Source organism: Sprattus sprattus, assembly GCF_963457725.1.
Source record: "Sprattus sprattus genome assembly, chromosome: 14".
NCBI lineage: Eukaryota > Metazoa > Chordata > Actinopteri > Clupeiformes > Clupeidae > Sprattus > Sprattus sprattus.
The window spans coordinates 30,195,647-30,214,384 of NC_137912.1; the positions used below are offsets into that span (position 1 = coordinate 30,195,647).

The 18,738-nt window shown below is 40.6% G+C and overlaps 1 protein-coding gene across 1 annotated transcript in view; it reads left to right on the plus strand.

The window, feature by feature from the left end:
- The window catches only part of msh5 (mutS homolog 5), a gene marked incomplete at both ends in the record, with an annotated part of 49,178 nt that overhangs the window by 24,470 nt on the left and 5,970 nt on the right, over nt 1-18,738 (plus strand). Inside the window, 8 exons of the mRNA XM_080851762.1 lie at nt 4,241-4,313; nt 10,477-10,586; nt 12,817-12,897; nt 13,596-13,683; nt 13,971-14,157; nt 14,761-14,887; nt 15,834-15,983; nt 16,097-16,171. Of these exons, the coding sequence (XP_080707888.1) occupies nt 4,241-4,313; nt 10,477-10,586; nt 12,817-12,897; nt 13,596-13,683; nt 13,971-14,157; nt 14,761-14,887; nt 15,834-15,983; nt 16,097-16,171 (891 nt within the window). The remainder of the gene's footprint in view (nt 1-4,240; nt 4,314-10,476; nt 10,587-12,816; nt 12,898-13,595; nt 13,684-13,970; nt 14,158-14,760; nt 14,888-15,833; nt 15,984-16,096; nt 16,172-18,738) is intronic.

The window sequence follows — 18,738 nt, forward strand, 5'->3', positions numbered from 1 at the left end:
ACTTTGTCCGTATGTATATTGTACCATATCTAAAGTACACTTATCTAGTAAAAGAACAGTCAATTTTTATATTGTATTTTCAGAATGTGTTGGAATGTTTTTCCTCTTCCAAAAATTGTCACTACCGAAACATCACATTTACTATAGTAAAAAAGTATTATTATTGACCTGTTCAGATTGTGTTTCCTTCCCTTCTCTGAAGAGTATTTTTACAAATATTTCTTGAAGGTTTTCACAATGAAATCCATAAAAATGAATTTTTTACCAAATTTTCAAGTTCAATTTATACAATTCATCAAAATCTAAGTGCAATATTTCTTTGTAAAATGCAAAATACTGATCATATTGATTCCAGAGTTGTTGATTGATGAAATTGAACATACATTAATCCAATCAGTATCATAACATTTTAGTTGATTACTCAATATACTTAATTTTTTACAAAACATCCTGTGTTTCGGTAGTGCTGCACTGTTTCGGTAGTGACATCCAGTGTTTCGGTAGTGACTGCACTGTTGGATGGATGTTCATTTCTCTCCCAAAATCTTCCAAAAGGTGCTCTGGGCCGCCCTTTAGTCCACACAACACATTTATTTAAAAAATGATCGGATTGAACTACTTACCATTTAATTTTGTCACTACTGAAATCATCAGGTCACTACCATATGTTTCGGTAGTGACTGTTTCGGTAGTGACAATTCTAGCTAATTTTAAGCATAAATAAAGAATTCTAACAAGCACACTGCATGCAAAGACATCTTTGAAGAGGTGAACACACATACAAACATAAGATTTTCCATGAAACCCCAAAAGGTTTACTTAATTGAAGAAAACATGCGTTTCGGTAGTGACAATTCTTAAGGTTACACGTCGATTTTCAGACTTTGGAACACATTTATATAAAAACTATGGGATTTAGCTACTTACCATTCAACCATGAGGGTCAGAGATGCAGTGTCACTGCATGGTCAAAAATGCAGAGTCGTGGCTAAAACACAGGCTCAGCCAATGGACTAAAACTCTTGTGTTTTGGTAGTGACATGAAAACTAGGGACATGATTTTTTGAGTATAGAAAATTGATTTAAAAATTAAACCCACAATAAATCTAAATATTCCAAGTTCTGTTTCAACCCAATCATAAAGATCTTTGAAATTAAATCATTGAAAAAAATCTAAAAAAATTGAAAAGTGTTATTTAAAGGCATTGAAATTTAGATGTCAGGGTTGGGGACAGCTACTTCCCAATAGAAAGTACCCTATAAATGATGATTTTGTATATATTTAGCTTATCACTATCTCATGTAATGCATTGGGTTTATATAGACCATAACATTTTCTAATTAAATATCTATGCCTAAATACCTAATTGTTTTGTAAATAGTTTTTATTGTTGAGGGACTGCATATTACACGAATTCGGTAGAATGGCCCATATATGGCTTGCCAACAAATTGGTGTAAATCTCTCCTGTAGACGACAGAAGTAAAGTAGCCTATAGGTCCTATACTGTGCGGGCAAGCACATGCGCCCTTAAAATAGCGTTCTGAATACGCGTTACAGACTTTAGACATTGCGCCTCTGACATTAGACCAGCTTTTTTGTGGTCAATGGCGCACCACAGCGTTGTTTTGAAACTGCAAAATACCACTTGCGCCAGAGAAACGCCTTCTCTGTTCCGCCCCCGCCCATGTCGACGCAAGTTCATTTCGAAGCGCGCCTCTGGAGGGAAAATCGCGCTGTGCGCCGGGTGCAAGATAGGAATGATACATGCGTCTGTCACGGGGTGACTAAACTCAGTGGGGGAGGCACAGCCGTCGGGAACACGTTTCCCATGGGGAATGGTTTTAACGCAACACCAGGTAAACAAACCATTTTCATTCACGAGCTACAGCTGGCAAACTAGCTACAGGTGTTCTTCATGACTATAAGAAGGGGGAGATGCCTTCAGACAGTGTGCCCGGCTGGGACCCGCGGAACCGTGGCGGACGACGGACCGAGAGGAAGCGAGGACGGGAAGAGGAACCCGACAAGCCAGGCATATTGTCTCTTGGAGCTCCCGACATATCAGAATTGGGATACGGACTTCGCGAACGTTCTATCTGCGTTACTCGTGGAAATCCCGCTAACCGGAGTAAGAGGAGACATCCCGGTCATCGCGGAGATAAGTAGCCTCCCTCCCTGTCTGGTTTTAAGTGCAAGATTGTGAACTAGCCGTCTGCTAACGGCTACTCAGAGCTGCTCTGACGCTGCCCCTGTTGCCTGGACCACCGGCCACTCCCTCTCTCTCTCTCTCTCCTCGTACATTGTTGCCTACCCAGTCTACCCTCAGAGACCATTGCCCAGACTGTTACTAAGCCACGTGAGTTCACTGTTGATGGCAGTAGTTTGCTGTGACTATTGTTTGGAGTGTCATTGGTCTGCTGTGTATCCAGTTATAGTGACTTTGGTTGCAGTGTTATTTTGTGCAGTGTCCATCTTAAGAGTGCCCTGTTCTGTTTGAAGTGCTACACAAAGTGCCTACACTGTGCTGTGTTGGCTCCTAATCTACAGTGTTGGGTAAATTGACTGTACTAGCCTGGGTAGGCTGCATCTGAGATCTTCTAGCCCAAACTTTACGCAGCTGCCGCTGTCCAGCCCCTGTCAGAGGTGATGAGCTACTGCTGCACACCCCCGCCTGGCTGCCTACTGCCCCACCCCCCATCCAGAGGTGACGAACTACCGCTGCACATCTGCGCCTGGCTGCCTACTGCCCCATCCGCCATCCCGAGGCGAGGAGCTACTGCTGCACACCCCCGCCTGACTGCTGACTGCGCCCTTCCCCCCTGCCTTCTTGCCATCACCCCTCTAAGGCTCTTAGACTCCCCCCTCTCACTCTTGGAGGACATGAGTAACTGCCTACTCCCCTTTTAAAATATTTAATAAAATAATCCTTTTTAAAACCTATCTCTGAGTTCTGACTTCTCTAGGAAACACGGTTTGCTCCTCAGCCATAGTAATACAAGGGGTGTTCACAGCCCCCTCCCTACCTGTGACACGTCGGTGACAATGTCAATTGCGCTGGGTGCAAGATAGGGCCCTGGGTCTTCATTTAAGCACTCAAGCTTCTGAACTAGCTGGCAGTCTAACCAGCAATGTTAATCAATAGGCTTAAAACTGCAGCATAGCTTAAACAACATTAATAAATGTGACTTGGTCTCACAAATTGAATTCTGGAAGCGCCAATTACTCCGAAGACCCAACTGTCACTTTCCCCCGGCTCTATGATGTTAAAGCTTTTTTTCCTGCTACCACAGAGAGAAAGGAAGATTCCGTAGGGTATTGTTTAGGCTATTAATCTCCAGCCCCATTATTTTGGAGACTTCCATTAAACTCATATTAGCACTGTGACTTAAAACGTGATTCATGGTGGCCTTTACATGATGGGCAATGGTTTACTGATTTCAAAAGAATTTGCTACTGGTAGCGACTTATTTATACAACCTCTTCCCTTGGAATGTGAAGCTCAAATTCTGAAAATTATAGTTTCTACCATTTCCACATTCTATTTTTGCATATTTTTCTGACTGATAAGATCTTAAATATTTACATCATCATGTCAATTTTCCCTGATTGACAACAGAACGACACCATAACTTAAACTGATGCAGAGTATTGGGCTAGGAATCAACATGCCAGTGTTTGAGCAGGCTGTTGTAGGTTTATTGGGTTGTTTTATGAATTGATCCAACATGTGGTTGATGAATCATTCAGCACACTAAAGTCAAGAAATTCCATGACTTCAACTCCAATGACAACCCTAAATCAGAAAAGGTTGGGACGGTATGTTAAATTAAAATTAAAACTTTTAACATTAATATACATATGGTCCCAACTTTTTCTGATTTGGGGTTGTAATTATATCACCAGTTATGACTCTTTTTGTTGTCCTGATACACTTAAATAATTGTATAACTAGTTATGACTCTGCTGGGCTTTGTGTAGCTGTGTTGTAGTTGAAATCTGCAAAGCGCACTATGAGTTGAGCGAAATATTTTCTATTAAATCTTTAAATAGTAATCACTGATGCTCCTTATTTAAACAGTCAAATAGAGCATTTCCACATTTCCAATCAAGTTAGCATCATCAGACTAGTATTGCAGTCTATTTTTAGAAAATTATGTGTTTTGTGGATGCTTCAGTTCTTTGAAGGAGTGGTCCATACACTTGGTTTGAGAGAAGCTGAACTATCTGTTGTCTGCAGGTTGACTTTGAGAGCAGTATGGCTGAGAACCGCTTTACCATCAAGCCAAACGTTGACCCTGCTGTCGATGAGAGTAAGTAAGCTCACACAAATAAGACACTTATCATTCTTGTGTATCTCTTGTTCTTGTTAGAATCACATTTGATTTCCACTTAACAAGCGAACTGGAATAACATGGTAAATATGAAGCTTATCAACGTTCATCATGGCTGCCCACAAATATTATTATGTGCATGTATACCAATCAGTGATTCTTGAGACAAGGGACAAAACAGGTTTTGATTTTCCCAAAAAATATTTGGATAACTTCCAAAATACATGATTACATTTATGTCAAATGAAGTTTTGTCTATCCAAACATGTTTTGGTTCAACCTCCCAGTTGTAGATTTTTTATGTTAATTGAATGTTTGCTGGGTCAGCACTTGATTTTTGTCAACTCCATCATGAACATAAATATGCTTATGGAAATTATTTTAACTGATCTTATCAGAAATATTTTCACTTATTAGTTTTCCCAGTTCCCCTTATAATATACACAGGTCTTTAAATCATTAAAAACAAAAGTTTAGAGCCAAAGAAGTCAATGTTTAATGAGTAGAATTGAAATCATATCACGAATTACATTTGTCTTTAACCTTCAGATTTAACAGAGACATTTTTAAGCATTAAAAATACATATCTACATTGGAAATGTGTTAATCTTTGAACAAATATCCTTCAAGGAATGAAACAGATACCATTTAATAAAAAAAACTATAAAAAATATATCTGAAGGAGTTGACACTCTATATCTAAACTAGATATAATTCGACACATGAAACTTAAATAGCAATAAAAATGCATAGGAAGTGATATTTTTGTTATAAACAACATTAAAATGATTAAATTGGACACTAAGATGGCCTTAGTCAACACCATCAGAGAAAGTCAACACCATCAGACACAAATTTTGATGGTGTTTGATGGTGTTTTGATGGTGTTGACGCCTGATGGTGTTGACAAAAAAAGTACATTTCTCCTTATATCACACAAGATTCTCACAGGAGCCATCTTGTTTATCATCTGTTGATCATGGTCCAGCCAATCTATATAAATAAACACTAGATTGCAGAACATTTTACTCTAATGTTGACTCTTTAGCCATTTTGGAGTTGATGCGCTATGGTTGTGACATGTGCATATTAGTAAATAGATATGAAAAACAAAGTATTATTAAAAACTTACCAGACCTCAAATTTTCTCATGTCACCAGGAAGACCAAGGAGGAAGGAAAGGGGTCCTTTGAGTTAAAGCTGCACTAAATTATTCCTGATTTTTTCCCCAATTTAAAAAAGTCTGATGGTGTTGACGAAAACTCTGGACACATGTTCAACTGACCAGAAAGTACATTCAAAATGTTTCAAAATATATATTTTTAATGTTTGTGAAATAAATACTATGTTATTTACATATGATATAGATAAAGTTCAATTTTATATCACTTTTCAGACTTTTTAAAGCATTGGAGTGTGATGTGACCTGCTTTCGGACATGGGTTTTTGTAGGTACTGGTCACATATCATATCATAAAGAATAAAAACTAAATGTTAGACAACAACAAAACACACTTTGTTGTGCTACCCTTGTCCTGTTGATGAGTTTGGTGAGGCTTTTAAAATATATTACGTACATTTTAAGATAAAAAAACTGTGATTTATGTCACGGACATGTTTTGTCCCAGGTCTCAAGAATCACTGCAATTCAATTCATGGTATAGCATTTTGGATAGGGAACCAGACGGGGACCATTTGATCTCCAATGTCTGCCTGAATTATTATTAGTGTGCTTGCCCGAAGGGAAGCACAGTATTGTTCTTCATAAGTTTTCTTTATTTATTTATTCTCCCCGTTTTTCTTGCATCGAATCAGGCCTCGCCCGTTCAAGGTACAGACGCCGTTCAAACACCGAAACATCCGGCCCGATCCGGTGCAACCTGCTATATCTTTTCGTGGCAGTACTCCTTGCCACTTTCCCCATAGACTAACATGGCAGAACTCTGTGCCATTATGACATCATAATGGGGTCATTAAACTGGCTTGCACCTGTGCTTCACTGACACCTCTCACTGACACCTGCGCCAAGGCTCCTCTTGTCTCTGTCCCTCTCCATTCAACTGTATAAAGCGGGGTTCACACTAGACTTCTTTTTTTAGAAAAAAGCGCAGCTTTCAGCGCCTTTTGAGCTCTTCAGAATTCATGGATATCATGTTACGTCACTGTCTTTTAAGCACGGCCATATTTGCGTCTGATGCAAACACATTACAGTCATAACTCAAAGAAAGTTCAAAACGCTAGGGGATATGTTGTGCTGTTGAATGTGACAACCTAGATATACAAATACTAAAGATTTAGGGAATGACTGACCTGTTAAGTGAAATGCAGCACGTTGATACAGTCGTAGTAATGGCTGTTTATTATCAAAGCTATATAGCTACTATCTTGAGCTAGCAGTAATAGCTAGCGAGTTGTTTACGTTCACAACCCACAGACAGTTCAAAAGGCCCGGGATATGTTGTGCTGTTGAATGCGACAACAGTCACCAAAGAAAACCTAGATATACAATTGATACAATCGTGTATAGTTGCTGTGTCTTAGCACTCTACTGAGCAAGCTAAAGTGATAAAAGCTAGCGAGCTATTTAGCCTTCACCCAGGGCTTGGCTACAACTCGTTAGCCAATATTACTCTTGCCTGCTCAGAAGAGTTTCTGTACGCTTGAAATCTCCGGTTTATGGGGATGGATTATGTACAACATAATTGTCAATGTCGGGAAAAGAAAGTTGGGGCAGATGCTTTGCAAAAACACAGTTACATTTTGTGAGCGGACAAGACACTTTATTTCTGTTCGAGATGCACAAGGTGGCTACAGCGGAGGCGGTGGCAGAAGACCGTAAATGTAGTATCAGCGGTAATTAAACACTGTACTGATATTTAATGTACTACTAACATGCCATTCTCAGATTAATGCAAGTGACATGACATTGTGGAGTTAACGATACCGACAGTTTGCATACCTAGCTAGGTAACATTAGATACCATTGGATCTCATCAATTATGCTAAACTAGCTGGATTAACAATGGATATCCTCAGTTTAAATAACGGGTTAACATGACAGCGCGTACGTTTGCCTGTTAACACATGCCTTCCAATAATTAATACCGTTACGATACTTATCTAAGCTTGTCCTTCTAGAAATAATTGTAGCTTTCAATCATCTTTGTGTGTTTTGTTTTTGTCGTGGTAATTTCACGTGTCAGATGAGGAAGAAAAGTATTAACAGTCTGAGTAATGTAACCAAATTTGAAGCATCGATACATTTCACAGCAATTCATATGGAGGATATGTGGTTGATTTAACTCTAAGGCCAGCTAGGCATAGTAGTTGTATTGTGCCATCACATAATTTGAATTTTCAAAATCTAGACTCATTGATTAACACGACCTTTGGAGGAATAATTACACCCCATAAGAGATAATGTTACTTGGAGCCTATTTTAAGACTTCTCCAAGCTAAATGTAACACACTAGACCCTTTCACAATAAACAAGCAAACAAACAAACAAAAACAGAACAACAAAGATACCCTCATATGTCTAAACGTCAGTGGAGTCAAAATATAATGGTTGAGCTTGGTTGCTTGCTAAAATATATTGGTTGAAAACAAAAAGGTATATTCAGTGTCACTGCAAGTGGTTACACTGGAAGGCTGGCAGATTCATCCTACAAGCTGCATTCAACGTTGTACTGAACACAGAAAACACAGTACTATACAGATTTTGTTCTCAGATATCAGTCTGTGAGGCCCCTCAACAACATATGCGCACTCGGCCACTGCAGTTGCTTGTGTTTGATGGCCGCAACAGAGCAAGCATACTCTCGCAGTTCGTTCACGAAACGCATTCTAGTTATTTTAATTTTTAATAAACACAGACAGCCCCTGTGAAATGGCTACTCTCGCACAATCTGAATTTTTGGTTTGGAGTCAGAACAGGTGCTTTATTCAGTGGAAATAAGGCTACATGCTGTTTCTCGCCAATACAGACATTTACTTGGGGACTCAAGGCATGAGTTAGGGGTTTTTGCTTGCTTCATTAATCATGATCTTAGTTTAAGACATCTGTTATTGTCCCTCTTTTGTTTTTGTTTATGATAAGTTGTCTTTTTATGCTCAGAGCAGGTACTTTTTCAGTGCATGGAAAGTCACTTGCTCTTTATCGTTAGCAGACATAACCCTTGTTGAATCCAAGGGATCATTTGGGAGGTTTGTGTCTCTGATACTGGTGGTGGACTGATTGTTTGGTCAGGACCAGTTTCAATGGATACTATTCATGTTCATTTTTGGTTGCTTACTTGGCCGAATTGGGTACACTTACATTATTGTAAATTTTGGAAAATGTATTTTGTAACATTCCATTGGATTACCCTTCGAATTTCATTCACAGCTAATGAAATCTATGTCAGACGTGGAGGTTGGTGTAAAGCCACCAACAACAACCCACGACCCTGCTATCTATAGGATCCATCCCTATCTAAGGATAGATGATTGATATATGATTGTTATTATCTGCTAATTATAACATGTCTGCGTGCCTATGAAACATTAACATAGTTTGTGACAAAGAACCTACGGCAGCGGGGTTTGTTCTGCACGTAAATCATTATCAGACCTAACAATATCAAAATAACCTATAAACTGAATATTTTTCTTTGTTTGGTTGTCTGGTTGTTTTTAATAATTAAAGATACATACACCTATCAGAGAGGGGAGTTATGTGGCCGTTTTGTAGAACACTGTCAAGGAGGGGCTTCTCTACATTAGGAGCTAGTGGAGCCTGGCCCCACCACCAGATGTCACTGTTGAGAAGTGCACTACATGATCAATAATTCAATTTCCAGTGGACAAACAAGTTTTTTTCTTCTTCTTCTTCTTCCTCTTCACTAACATTGTTGTGTTATTACATATGACTACGGTAGCGCTGTCTGATACTTTCCAAATACCTTGCTGTAGGCTTGCCGGTTGAGTAAAGGTCAGTCCTTTACCTAGCAGTTTTCTATTTATTCCAGTTAGCCGGTTAAAGCACTGAATGGTTGTAATTTGTTGTAGAACACAGTGTCTCACAAGGTTACCATTATAAGGATAGACAGAGCAATGAAGCAGAAAACAGTCAGTGATGGCATTTGTTTATATTACAGGTAACTAGGCTGGCATACAGTATGTATTGTAAGCAGAGTAGGATATGTTTATAATGGTCTGGTGGGAATGGGCAACTGTAAGCAGACGGTTTCTGCAGATAAATTGGGTGGAAAGACTGCGGTAGCAGCCCACAGTGGAGATAGTCTAGACTCTAGAGTAGAAGTGGAAGAAGAGGGAAAAAGTGAGTGGACAGAGCCAAGTTGCCTTGTATGTGTAATTATAGATTTTGGTGATGGGTTTGGATGACATTGTTACCTACCATCAGAATTTTAATCTTAAGGTCCTACTATATGGGTGAGAAAAAAGACCGGTTAAAAACAGAATATCAGAAGATGTGTTGTACACACACACACACTACATAAATAAACGATGCACTACCAATTATTTTAACATCAAATTAATTATAGTATGGCATGCCACAGGCTAAGCAGGGTCAAGTTTGGAGGGCTGGTGATCCCCTTGGGAGTGTGAGCCCAGGGGAAGGTTTGGAGGGCTGGTGATCCCCTTGGGAGTGTGAGCCCAAGTTAGGGGAAGGGGTTTGGGGTGGGAGAGCCCTCAGGACAACAAACCCAGATTAGGGTAAAGTAAGAAACCGGGATACATCACCTTAGGTGCCCAAAGAGAACGACTAATATGGCCACTTCATAAGTATCAGAGATAGTACAAAATGGTATATAGAGAAAGGAAGAGCTAGTTTGTATGGTACATTTCCATTTTAGCTCTGCACAGGAAAATATGTTGAATTCCTTGTGCTTTTTATTTGAGACTTCCTGGGGTTGGGTTAGATTAGGTTGCCTAGGTAAGGGTTAAGATGGACTGCATTCCAACCACTCCTCAACTTAGAATAGTTTCGAAATTCACACAAATGTAAACACTGTTAAATGTATTAATTATTGCTCGATCGATATGCCAAAGCCTCAGATTGATATGATTAAACTTTATGATAACACATGACCAAGCATATTCAGTTTTCTGTCTAACCAGTGTCCCCTTTCTCCTTCAGAAAAGAGAAGGATGATGGGATTGCCAGATTTTCTGACAGAAGTTGCTCAGAGCGAGCTGGAGCACCTGGATTTGCGTATTCCATCCTGTTGTGTTATCTACATCCCTTTGGTAGAACAATTCAATTTTCAATTCAATTTTATTTGTATAGCGCCATAACAATACAATTGCCTCTAGGCGCTTAACAGAGCCCAGAGCCTAAACCCCCTTAGTGCATGCACAATGGCAACAGGGGCAAGGAAAAACTCCCTGTTAGGCAGGAAGAAACCTTAGGCAGAACCACGGCACATAAGGGGGGACCCATCTGCTTGAGGTCGGCCGGGTGGAGACAGGAAGGTGGGAAGGGGGGAAGGGGGAGGGTTGTGTGGCAGAAGGGGAAAGGAAGCAACAGGGGTTAAACCCTGCCAGCATTTGGTCGCTGGACATAGTAAGTATACAGACATCCGGTGGTAAATACATGATACAGGCAAGACCAGATTACTGTACCAATAGGGTTACTGTTACAGGGGTAAGGGATGTAGGGACAGAGAAACATTTCAGTGGTGGCAATAATGTATATTGTATATAAATGCTAGCATAGGGTATTGGGTAGAGTAGGTGTACGGCAATGCAGTGGCGGTGGGTGCGATTGGCCGAGGGTTTCTCCAGGTAGACCAGGTGGAGAGACTACAGCAGCGTCCCATAGCGGAGATAGTCCTGATTAGTAGGGAGAGAAAAGGGAAAGAAAAGGAAGAAAGTGAGTGGGTAGAGTTCAGCTGTCCATGTGCGTAGATGCGGAGTGGTGGGGGTGAGGAGCAATAGTTCCACTTCCATCAGCGATTGGAACATGCTATAAGGGAGAGAGAACATTTATGTTAGTAGACATCAATTTCAGAAACAGATAGGGAGATACATTTGGGTAGTAGATTTAACAGTAGGCAATATGGCTATTTTATCAGTGTTATTATAAGCCTAAGCAATATGATATGGAAGGAGAGAGAGAGAGAGAGAGAAAAAGAGAAAGGGAGAAGATATGTTTAGTAATACTGGCATTTGTTATTTAGTCTGGTAGTGGTAGATATCAGTCGTAAGCTTTCTTTTTTAGTTCTGATGAGTGAGGACAGCTGCATGTCACACCCGAGATCTGTTATAGCACTCTTTCACAGTGCAACATACACTGCCAGCAACTTGCAACCTGCACACACACAGATGAAATATTTTTAATTTTATGTTTTGATAAGGAAGGAGAGAGAGAGAGAGAAAGAGAAAAGGGAGAATATATGTTTAGTAATACTGGCATTTGTTATTTAGTTTAGTAGTGTACTTATGGAGATATCAGTCGTAAGTTTTCTTTTTTAGTTCTGGTGAGTGAGGACAGCTGCATGTCACACCCGAGATCTGTTATAGCACTCTTTCACAGTGCAACATACACTGCCTGCAACTTGCAACTTGCACACACACAGATGAAATATTTTTTATTTTATTTTTATTAGAACATTATTTGTGTTCGGATATATCTGGGTGGCTAGCGCAGCAGGTGATGGGTTTGTCGACGCAATTACTTTTGGCTATAGGATGCACTAAAGAGGAATGTCTTTAGCTTGATTTGAATATATAGGTACGGTGTCTGCATCTCGGATGGAGGCAGGGAGATTATTCCAGAGGAGGGGGGCTTGGAAGCTAAAGGCTCTGCCTCCTATTGTGGTCTTTGATATTCTTGGAATTACCAGGAGGCCTGCACTCTGGGAACGGAGCAGCCTTGGAGGGCAAAAGGGGACGACTTATTCCTTGAGGTAGTTTGGAGCCAGGTCAGGCTTTATATGTTAGCAGGAGGACTTTGAAATCGATTCTACTTTTGACGGGGAGCCAATGCAAAGAGGCGAGTACCGGTGAGATTTGTTCATACTTTTTAGTTCTGGTGAGTGTACGAGCAGCAGCGTTCTGTTAAAGTTTGAGGCTCTTTATTGTGTTGATGCTGCATCCGGACAGGAGAGCATTACAATAATCGAGGCGGGAAGTAATTAATGCGTGGATTAGTTTTTCTGCATCTTGAAAATGAAATGAAATGAAAAAATGATGTCTTTGAGATCTGTTTTATGTGTGAGTCAAGTAGGAGGTCTTGGTTGATAGTTACACCAAGGTTTTTGATGTTAGTGTTGGGTGTTGGGAACAGCCTTATTTGTTGCCTCTAAACCACAATCTTTGAGATTTGTCCTCATTCTTCCCATGTTAAGTTGGTGTGTGTTGGATAACAACAGCATTGAACACAGTTAGATTCTTTGTTTTATTTCAGTTGTGTGTTCTCCACTTAGACCCACCCACCCATGTTCTCCTCTCGCTCACTCATGTCTTCCTTTCACAGATTGGGTTCCTCCTGTCTATCCCCCGACTGCCCAGCATGGTGCAGAAAGAGCACTTTGAGATTGATGGACTTGACTTTATGGTTAGCTGACTTATTATGGATTATTTTGGGAGTAGTGACTACAAAAAATTAACTTCCATTGACCTATTTTTGATGCTACCTTGGAAACTGAAAAAGACTGTAATTATTTATTGCCAAATTGCATTAGAATCAATAAAAGTTATTTTAGTTCAGCATACTATTTTGTATTTTAATGTTGTACTGTTGTGCATTAGCATTTGTACTTATGTAGGAGTGTTAAAATTCCACATGAAGGAATCCATAAATGAGTGGAATGCAAACTATCTAACACAACTTTGAGTATTAAACAGCAGTAACAGAAATCATTGAATTAGTAGGCACTTGTGATTGGCCTCACTTGTGATTCATGATCACAGCATAGTCTGTGAAAATACAAGAATGAATTTGATGCAAACACCACTACTTTGACAGAATCATGCATTTTATACACTTGTATATTACTCATATTATGCTGTTCGCTGGTTATCCAAGCTTGGAGTCTGAATGTGAACGGTATTGGTGGTAACATTCTAGTCCATCCTATTAATTCAATTCCCTCCAATTAAATGTTTATGTGTAAATCCAGCTACAGAAACAGTGTCTATGCAGCCCCAAGCATTCGGCCTGTTTAAGATGATGTTGTTGAGGATTGCATACATTTTCCCTGTGTACATAAACTGATGTTTGTCAGTGTGTATACTTGACATGTGTTTGTCTAGTTCCTGTCAGGAGAGCGTTTGCATTACCGTAGTGAAAAAACCAAAGGGCTTGATAATCTGCTGGGGGACTTGCACTGTGATATCAGAGGTGAGTTCAGTCTGGCTGCACGTGACCACATGCACACACATGGTTGCACACACATGGTTGCACACACTAGATGCCCAACAGGTGGATTCCTAGGCTTCTTTTTTCCTCTTTGCCTCCTGTTCAGTTTGTCCTCAGAAAGTATTTTGATCTCAAATATCTTTCACTATGTTTAATTTAATAGGATGTGATATGGATATGATATTCTGTAGAATAACAGTATGTATTTGTTTGTCTTATTTGAGTCGGGGAATGGATTTGTGCTGTTAACTGCAGCTCTGTGTTGTCAGATCTGGAGACATCAGTGATGACTCAGCTGCAAAATGTGGTTCTCCAGCGCAGTAGCTGCCTGTATAAGGTGCTCTCTCTGAGCGCTGAGCTGGATTGCCTGATGGCTATGGCCCTGGCTTCTCAGGAGTATGGCTATAGCTGCCCCATACTCACACCATACAGCTCTATTAGACTCAGCCAGTCCAGGTCAGTACTCATACTCACACCATACAGCTCTATCAGACTCAGCCAGTCTAGGTCAGTACTCATACTCACACCATACAGCTCTATCAGACTCAGCCAGTCCAGGTCAGTACTCATACTCACACCATACAGCTCTATTAGACTCAGCCAGTCCAGGTCAGTACTCATACTCACACCATACAGCTCTATTAGACTCAGCCAGTCCTGGTCAGTACTCATACTCACACCATACAGCTCTATTAGACTCAGCCAGTCCAGGTCAGTACTCATACTCACACCATACAGCTCTATTAGACTCAGCCAGTCCTGGTCAGTACTCATACTCACACCATACAGCTCTATTAGACTCAGCCAGTCCAGGTCAGTACTCATACTCACACCATACAGCTCTATTAGACTCAGCCAGTCCAGGTCAGTACTCATACTCACACCATACAGCTCTATCAGACTCAGTCAGTCCACATAGACATTAAATATAGTACCTCACATTCAGGTAAAGCATCCACACCACAACAAATATTCAGTGGTGCCACTTAAATGTGGTGTAAAAGTAATAATAATTAACGGTATATATATATATATATTTTTTTTTTTTTTTCTGTTCAGACACCCTCTGTTGGAGTTGTGCTCCCCTGTGTTTGTGTCTAACCCGCTAGTGAGCTCTGACACTGAGGGAAAGGTGAAAGTACTGACTGGACCAAATTCCTCTGGCAAGAGTATCTACCTCAAACAGGCATGGACAGACCTTGGTTATCACGTATTATTATATGGCAAACACAGTACAAGCATTCTAAATGGCTAATGGGTAGTCATGCCAGCCGCATATTGCCCTCCTCAGCGGTCAACACGGATCCGTATTGCCCTCCAGTGACGTCATCTTAAACATGAGCGATACCATGTACCAAGTACTAAACATTACATCGTTGAAAATTAGCGACATTAATAGACATTGACAGCCATGAGCATGTTATGTTTAGTACTGCTAGAATCAGGACTCCTATTATGAAATTATCTGAGAACAGGAAACCAGTTGAATGTCGTGGTACCATGACAGTTGATAACAGTTGAAGAATAAAGACTCAAGAACTCGCGAAACATTTTGATATTGGGTAGTACTTTATAGGACTAAGTCTTAGTACAGGTCAGTACAATTCAGAAGCAGCAAAAATGTGTTATTGAAAGTGATGATGAAGACTTGACTACTATAGTTTGAATCACTTGTGTTTAACTGTAAATTAAAGCCATTTAAGCTGAGCAAGTCATTGTTTGACAGGCAACACCTGAACTACACTGTGTCGTGAGAAGACTTGAGAGCTCAACAAAACGACATGTTTTCTATGTACAATTACCATTTATTTTCAAAATGAAAAGAGCTTGAATGCCATATAATAAACAACTTACTAACCTCGACCGTTCGGTCATGCATGGAAATATCAGACTTAGGCTTTGCCGTATCGACCTCGATATCGCTCGGTAGATACGGTACAGCCTCAGTCTGATATTTCCCTGCATGACCTCACTCTCGGTAAGTAAGTTATTATTACTTCAACACTTCCTATTCCTTAACCACACTTTGCACTTATCTGTGTCTTTCTTCATTGATCTAGACTCCACAGCTGTGCCCTAATTTGTTTTCTTGCCCTCTTCTACTTCTCATGTGAACGTATTGTGTGATGTAGGTGGGTCTCATTGTATTCATGGCTCTGATTGGATCAGATGTACCAGCTAAGGAGGCAGAGATTGGTCTGGTTGATGGTATTTTCACACGTATGCAGAGTCGTGAGTCTGTGTCCGTAGGCCTCAGCACTTTCATGATTGATCTCAATCAAGTAAGCAGTATTTTCTGAATTCAATGCCAATTCTAATCCACAACAAAGGCAAACATCAGCAATATGAATGCATATTTATTGTAAAATATTTTCTTTTCTTTTTTTTTCATCAGATGGCATATGCTCTGAAAGAAAGCACAGGAAACTCTCTGGTCCTCATTGATGAATTTGGCAAAGGGACAAATACGGTGAGAAACCTCTAACATCCACTGAAATGTCTTTAGGGCTTTAGAGGTTCACCAAGGTGGCAGGCAGTTGAAATACAATGTGGCCAGAGATGGGCAATATTTCAACAGAGTGGATTTAAAATACATGTTATGTACACCTTGAATTTGTGTATTTGATGTACTTAAAATACATTATTCAGTGTCATTTTATTCTCAAATCATTTTTAAACTGTACAACAATTAGCCTGAGCATTGTCTTTGGCTCAATTCAAGTGAATCACATGACATGTTATGTCGGGTCCAGCACGCGATCTTTTCTTCCCAGTCCTTTTCTTCCCAGTCCTTTTCACGAAGACCCGACCCTACTCTGCCTCAGGCTCTGACCCCGATCGTCCCCCACCATCTCACTCCTCTCATGCCTAAACCAAACCAATGAAGGCAATGGCCACTAGCCAATCAGAGGCAGAGGGGTGTCCAGTAACGCATTCATTGTGCACTACCATATTTCATTTGTGTTCCTTTGACCACTTGAGGAAAGAAGCTGCGCTGGTGTTTGGTGCAAATGTCCCCTCTTCTTGCATTGTGTTCATTGCTGTCTAATAATCTTGAATATATTGGCTTTGAGTGCTTTGAGTGGACTGCCACTGCATGAAAGAGACTGGCATAGTGAGGTCCATTAATATTAGGAAATGAGGAGCTCTCTGAAGAGTTGGGTCTTCAAGAGCTTCTTAAAGGTAGAGAGGGACTCCCCTGCTCTGGTAGTGTTAGGCAGGTGGTTACACCAAAGTGGAACTACAAATGAAAATAGTCTGGATTGCCGTACTTGCAGAGACGGCAGTGCCAAACAACGCTCATTAGACGAGCGCAGCATCCTGGGTGTTACATTTGCCCTTACAGGAGCATTTAGGAAGGCGGGAGCAGAACCAACAATCACTCTGTAGGCAAGCATAAATGACTTGAAGTTAATGTGAGCATCTACAGGCAGCAAGTGGAGCTCAATGAGTAGCAGGGTGACGTGAACCCTCTTAGGTTGGTTGAACACCAGACGCGCCGCCGTGTTCTGGATCATCTGTAGTGGTTTCACCATGCAAGCCGGCAGGCCTGTTAGGAGGGCGTTACAGTAGTCAAGGCAGGAACTCACCAAGGTTTGCACCAGCAGCTGGGTGGCTGGTTAGGTACGGCCTGATTTTGCGGATGTTGAATAGCGCAAAGCGGCACCACTTGGAGACATAGGCGATATGGTCAGTGAAAGCCTAGCCTGAAATTTCTAGCCCTAGATAGCCTCCAATTGAAATCAGCTGTCAGCAATAGCAACGATTTTACATGTAAAATCTTTGGCAGTACTGTATACAGTACGCAAGGGCAAACATCTGAAACAAGCTGATCAAGACCCTTCACATCATGCTGGATCTCCCACCTTGTGAACTGCCTCTCTCACTCTCCTCCTCTGATGTTTGCCCCACCCTGAACCTGACATTCTCAGATTTTAGATTCCATTAGAAAGGATCCTAAAATAGAAGCATTTTCACCACCAGTGGTCTCAGACTTTTGGAGCCGCTGTACTCAGATCTTCTCACGGTAATTAGGACAGACTCCATAATCAAACACACATAGAAAATGGGTTGTATTGTGTGCAGGTGGATGGATCATCTCTGATCACTGCATGTATGTGTTGTATTGTGTGCAGGTGGATGGATCATCTCTGCTCACTGCATGTATGTGTTGTATTGTGTGCAGGTGGATGGATCATCTCTGCTCACTGCATGTATGTGTTGTATTGTGTGCAGGTGGATGGATCATCTCTGCTCACTGCATGTATGTGTTGTATTGTGTGCAGGTGGATGGCTTGTCTCTGATCACAGCATGTACAGTGCCACTTGAAAGTATGTGAACCCCTTGAGCACTTCAGAGTTTTCTGTTGTTTTACCATGATTTTTCATTTTTTTCATCACCAATTTTCCATAGATGAAATGTCAGGTTTATGTTTATCATTTGCATTTACTTGTTTAGAGGGAATTGTTTGAGTAGCCAAAAAACTACATGAAACATGGAATTAGTGTATTTTCAAAAGTAAGTGAACCCCCAGCTGCATTGGTAAAGTCAAGCAGGTAACAGATTCAGTGAAACATATTTGGATGCTTAATTAGTCAATTAAGCAAACCAATCAACTGAGACATCCTTAGGAAAAGGGTTGGGCAACACAGATTAAAAGAGAGAGGAAACGAGATATCCGAGAACATCAGGAAGAAGGTAATGACAGCCCATCAGTCTTGGGAAAGCTATAAGACCATCTCTAAAAGATTCCAGCTCAATCCATCCATCCAAGACAAATAATTTGGAAATGGAGGGCATTCAACATGACCACATCTCTGCCTAGAAGTGGACGCCCATCAAGACCATCAACAAGAAGCACCAGAAGAAGAATAAATCAGGTTAAAGTCAACCCACACATCACCTCTAAAGAGTTTCGGACCTCTCTGGCAGCATCTGGGGTAAATGTACATGGGTCTACAATCAGACGAAAATTGTTGGTTTTGATCGTGACCAAATAATTCTATCTCGGACTCATCTGTCCAAAGAAGGGACTT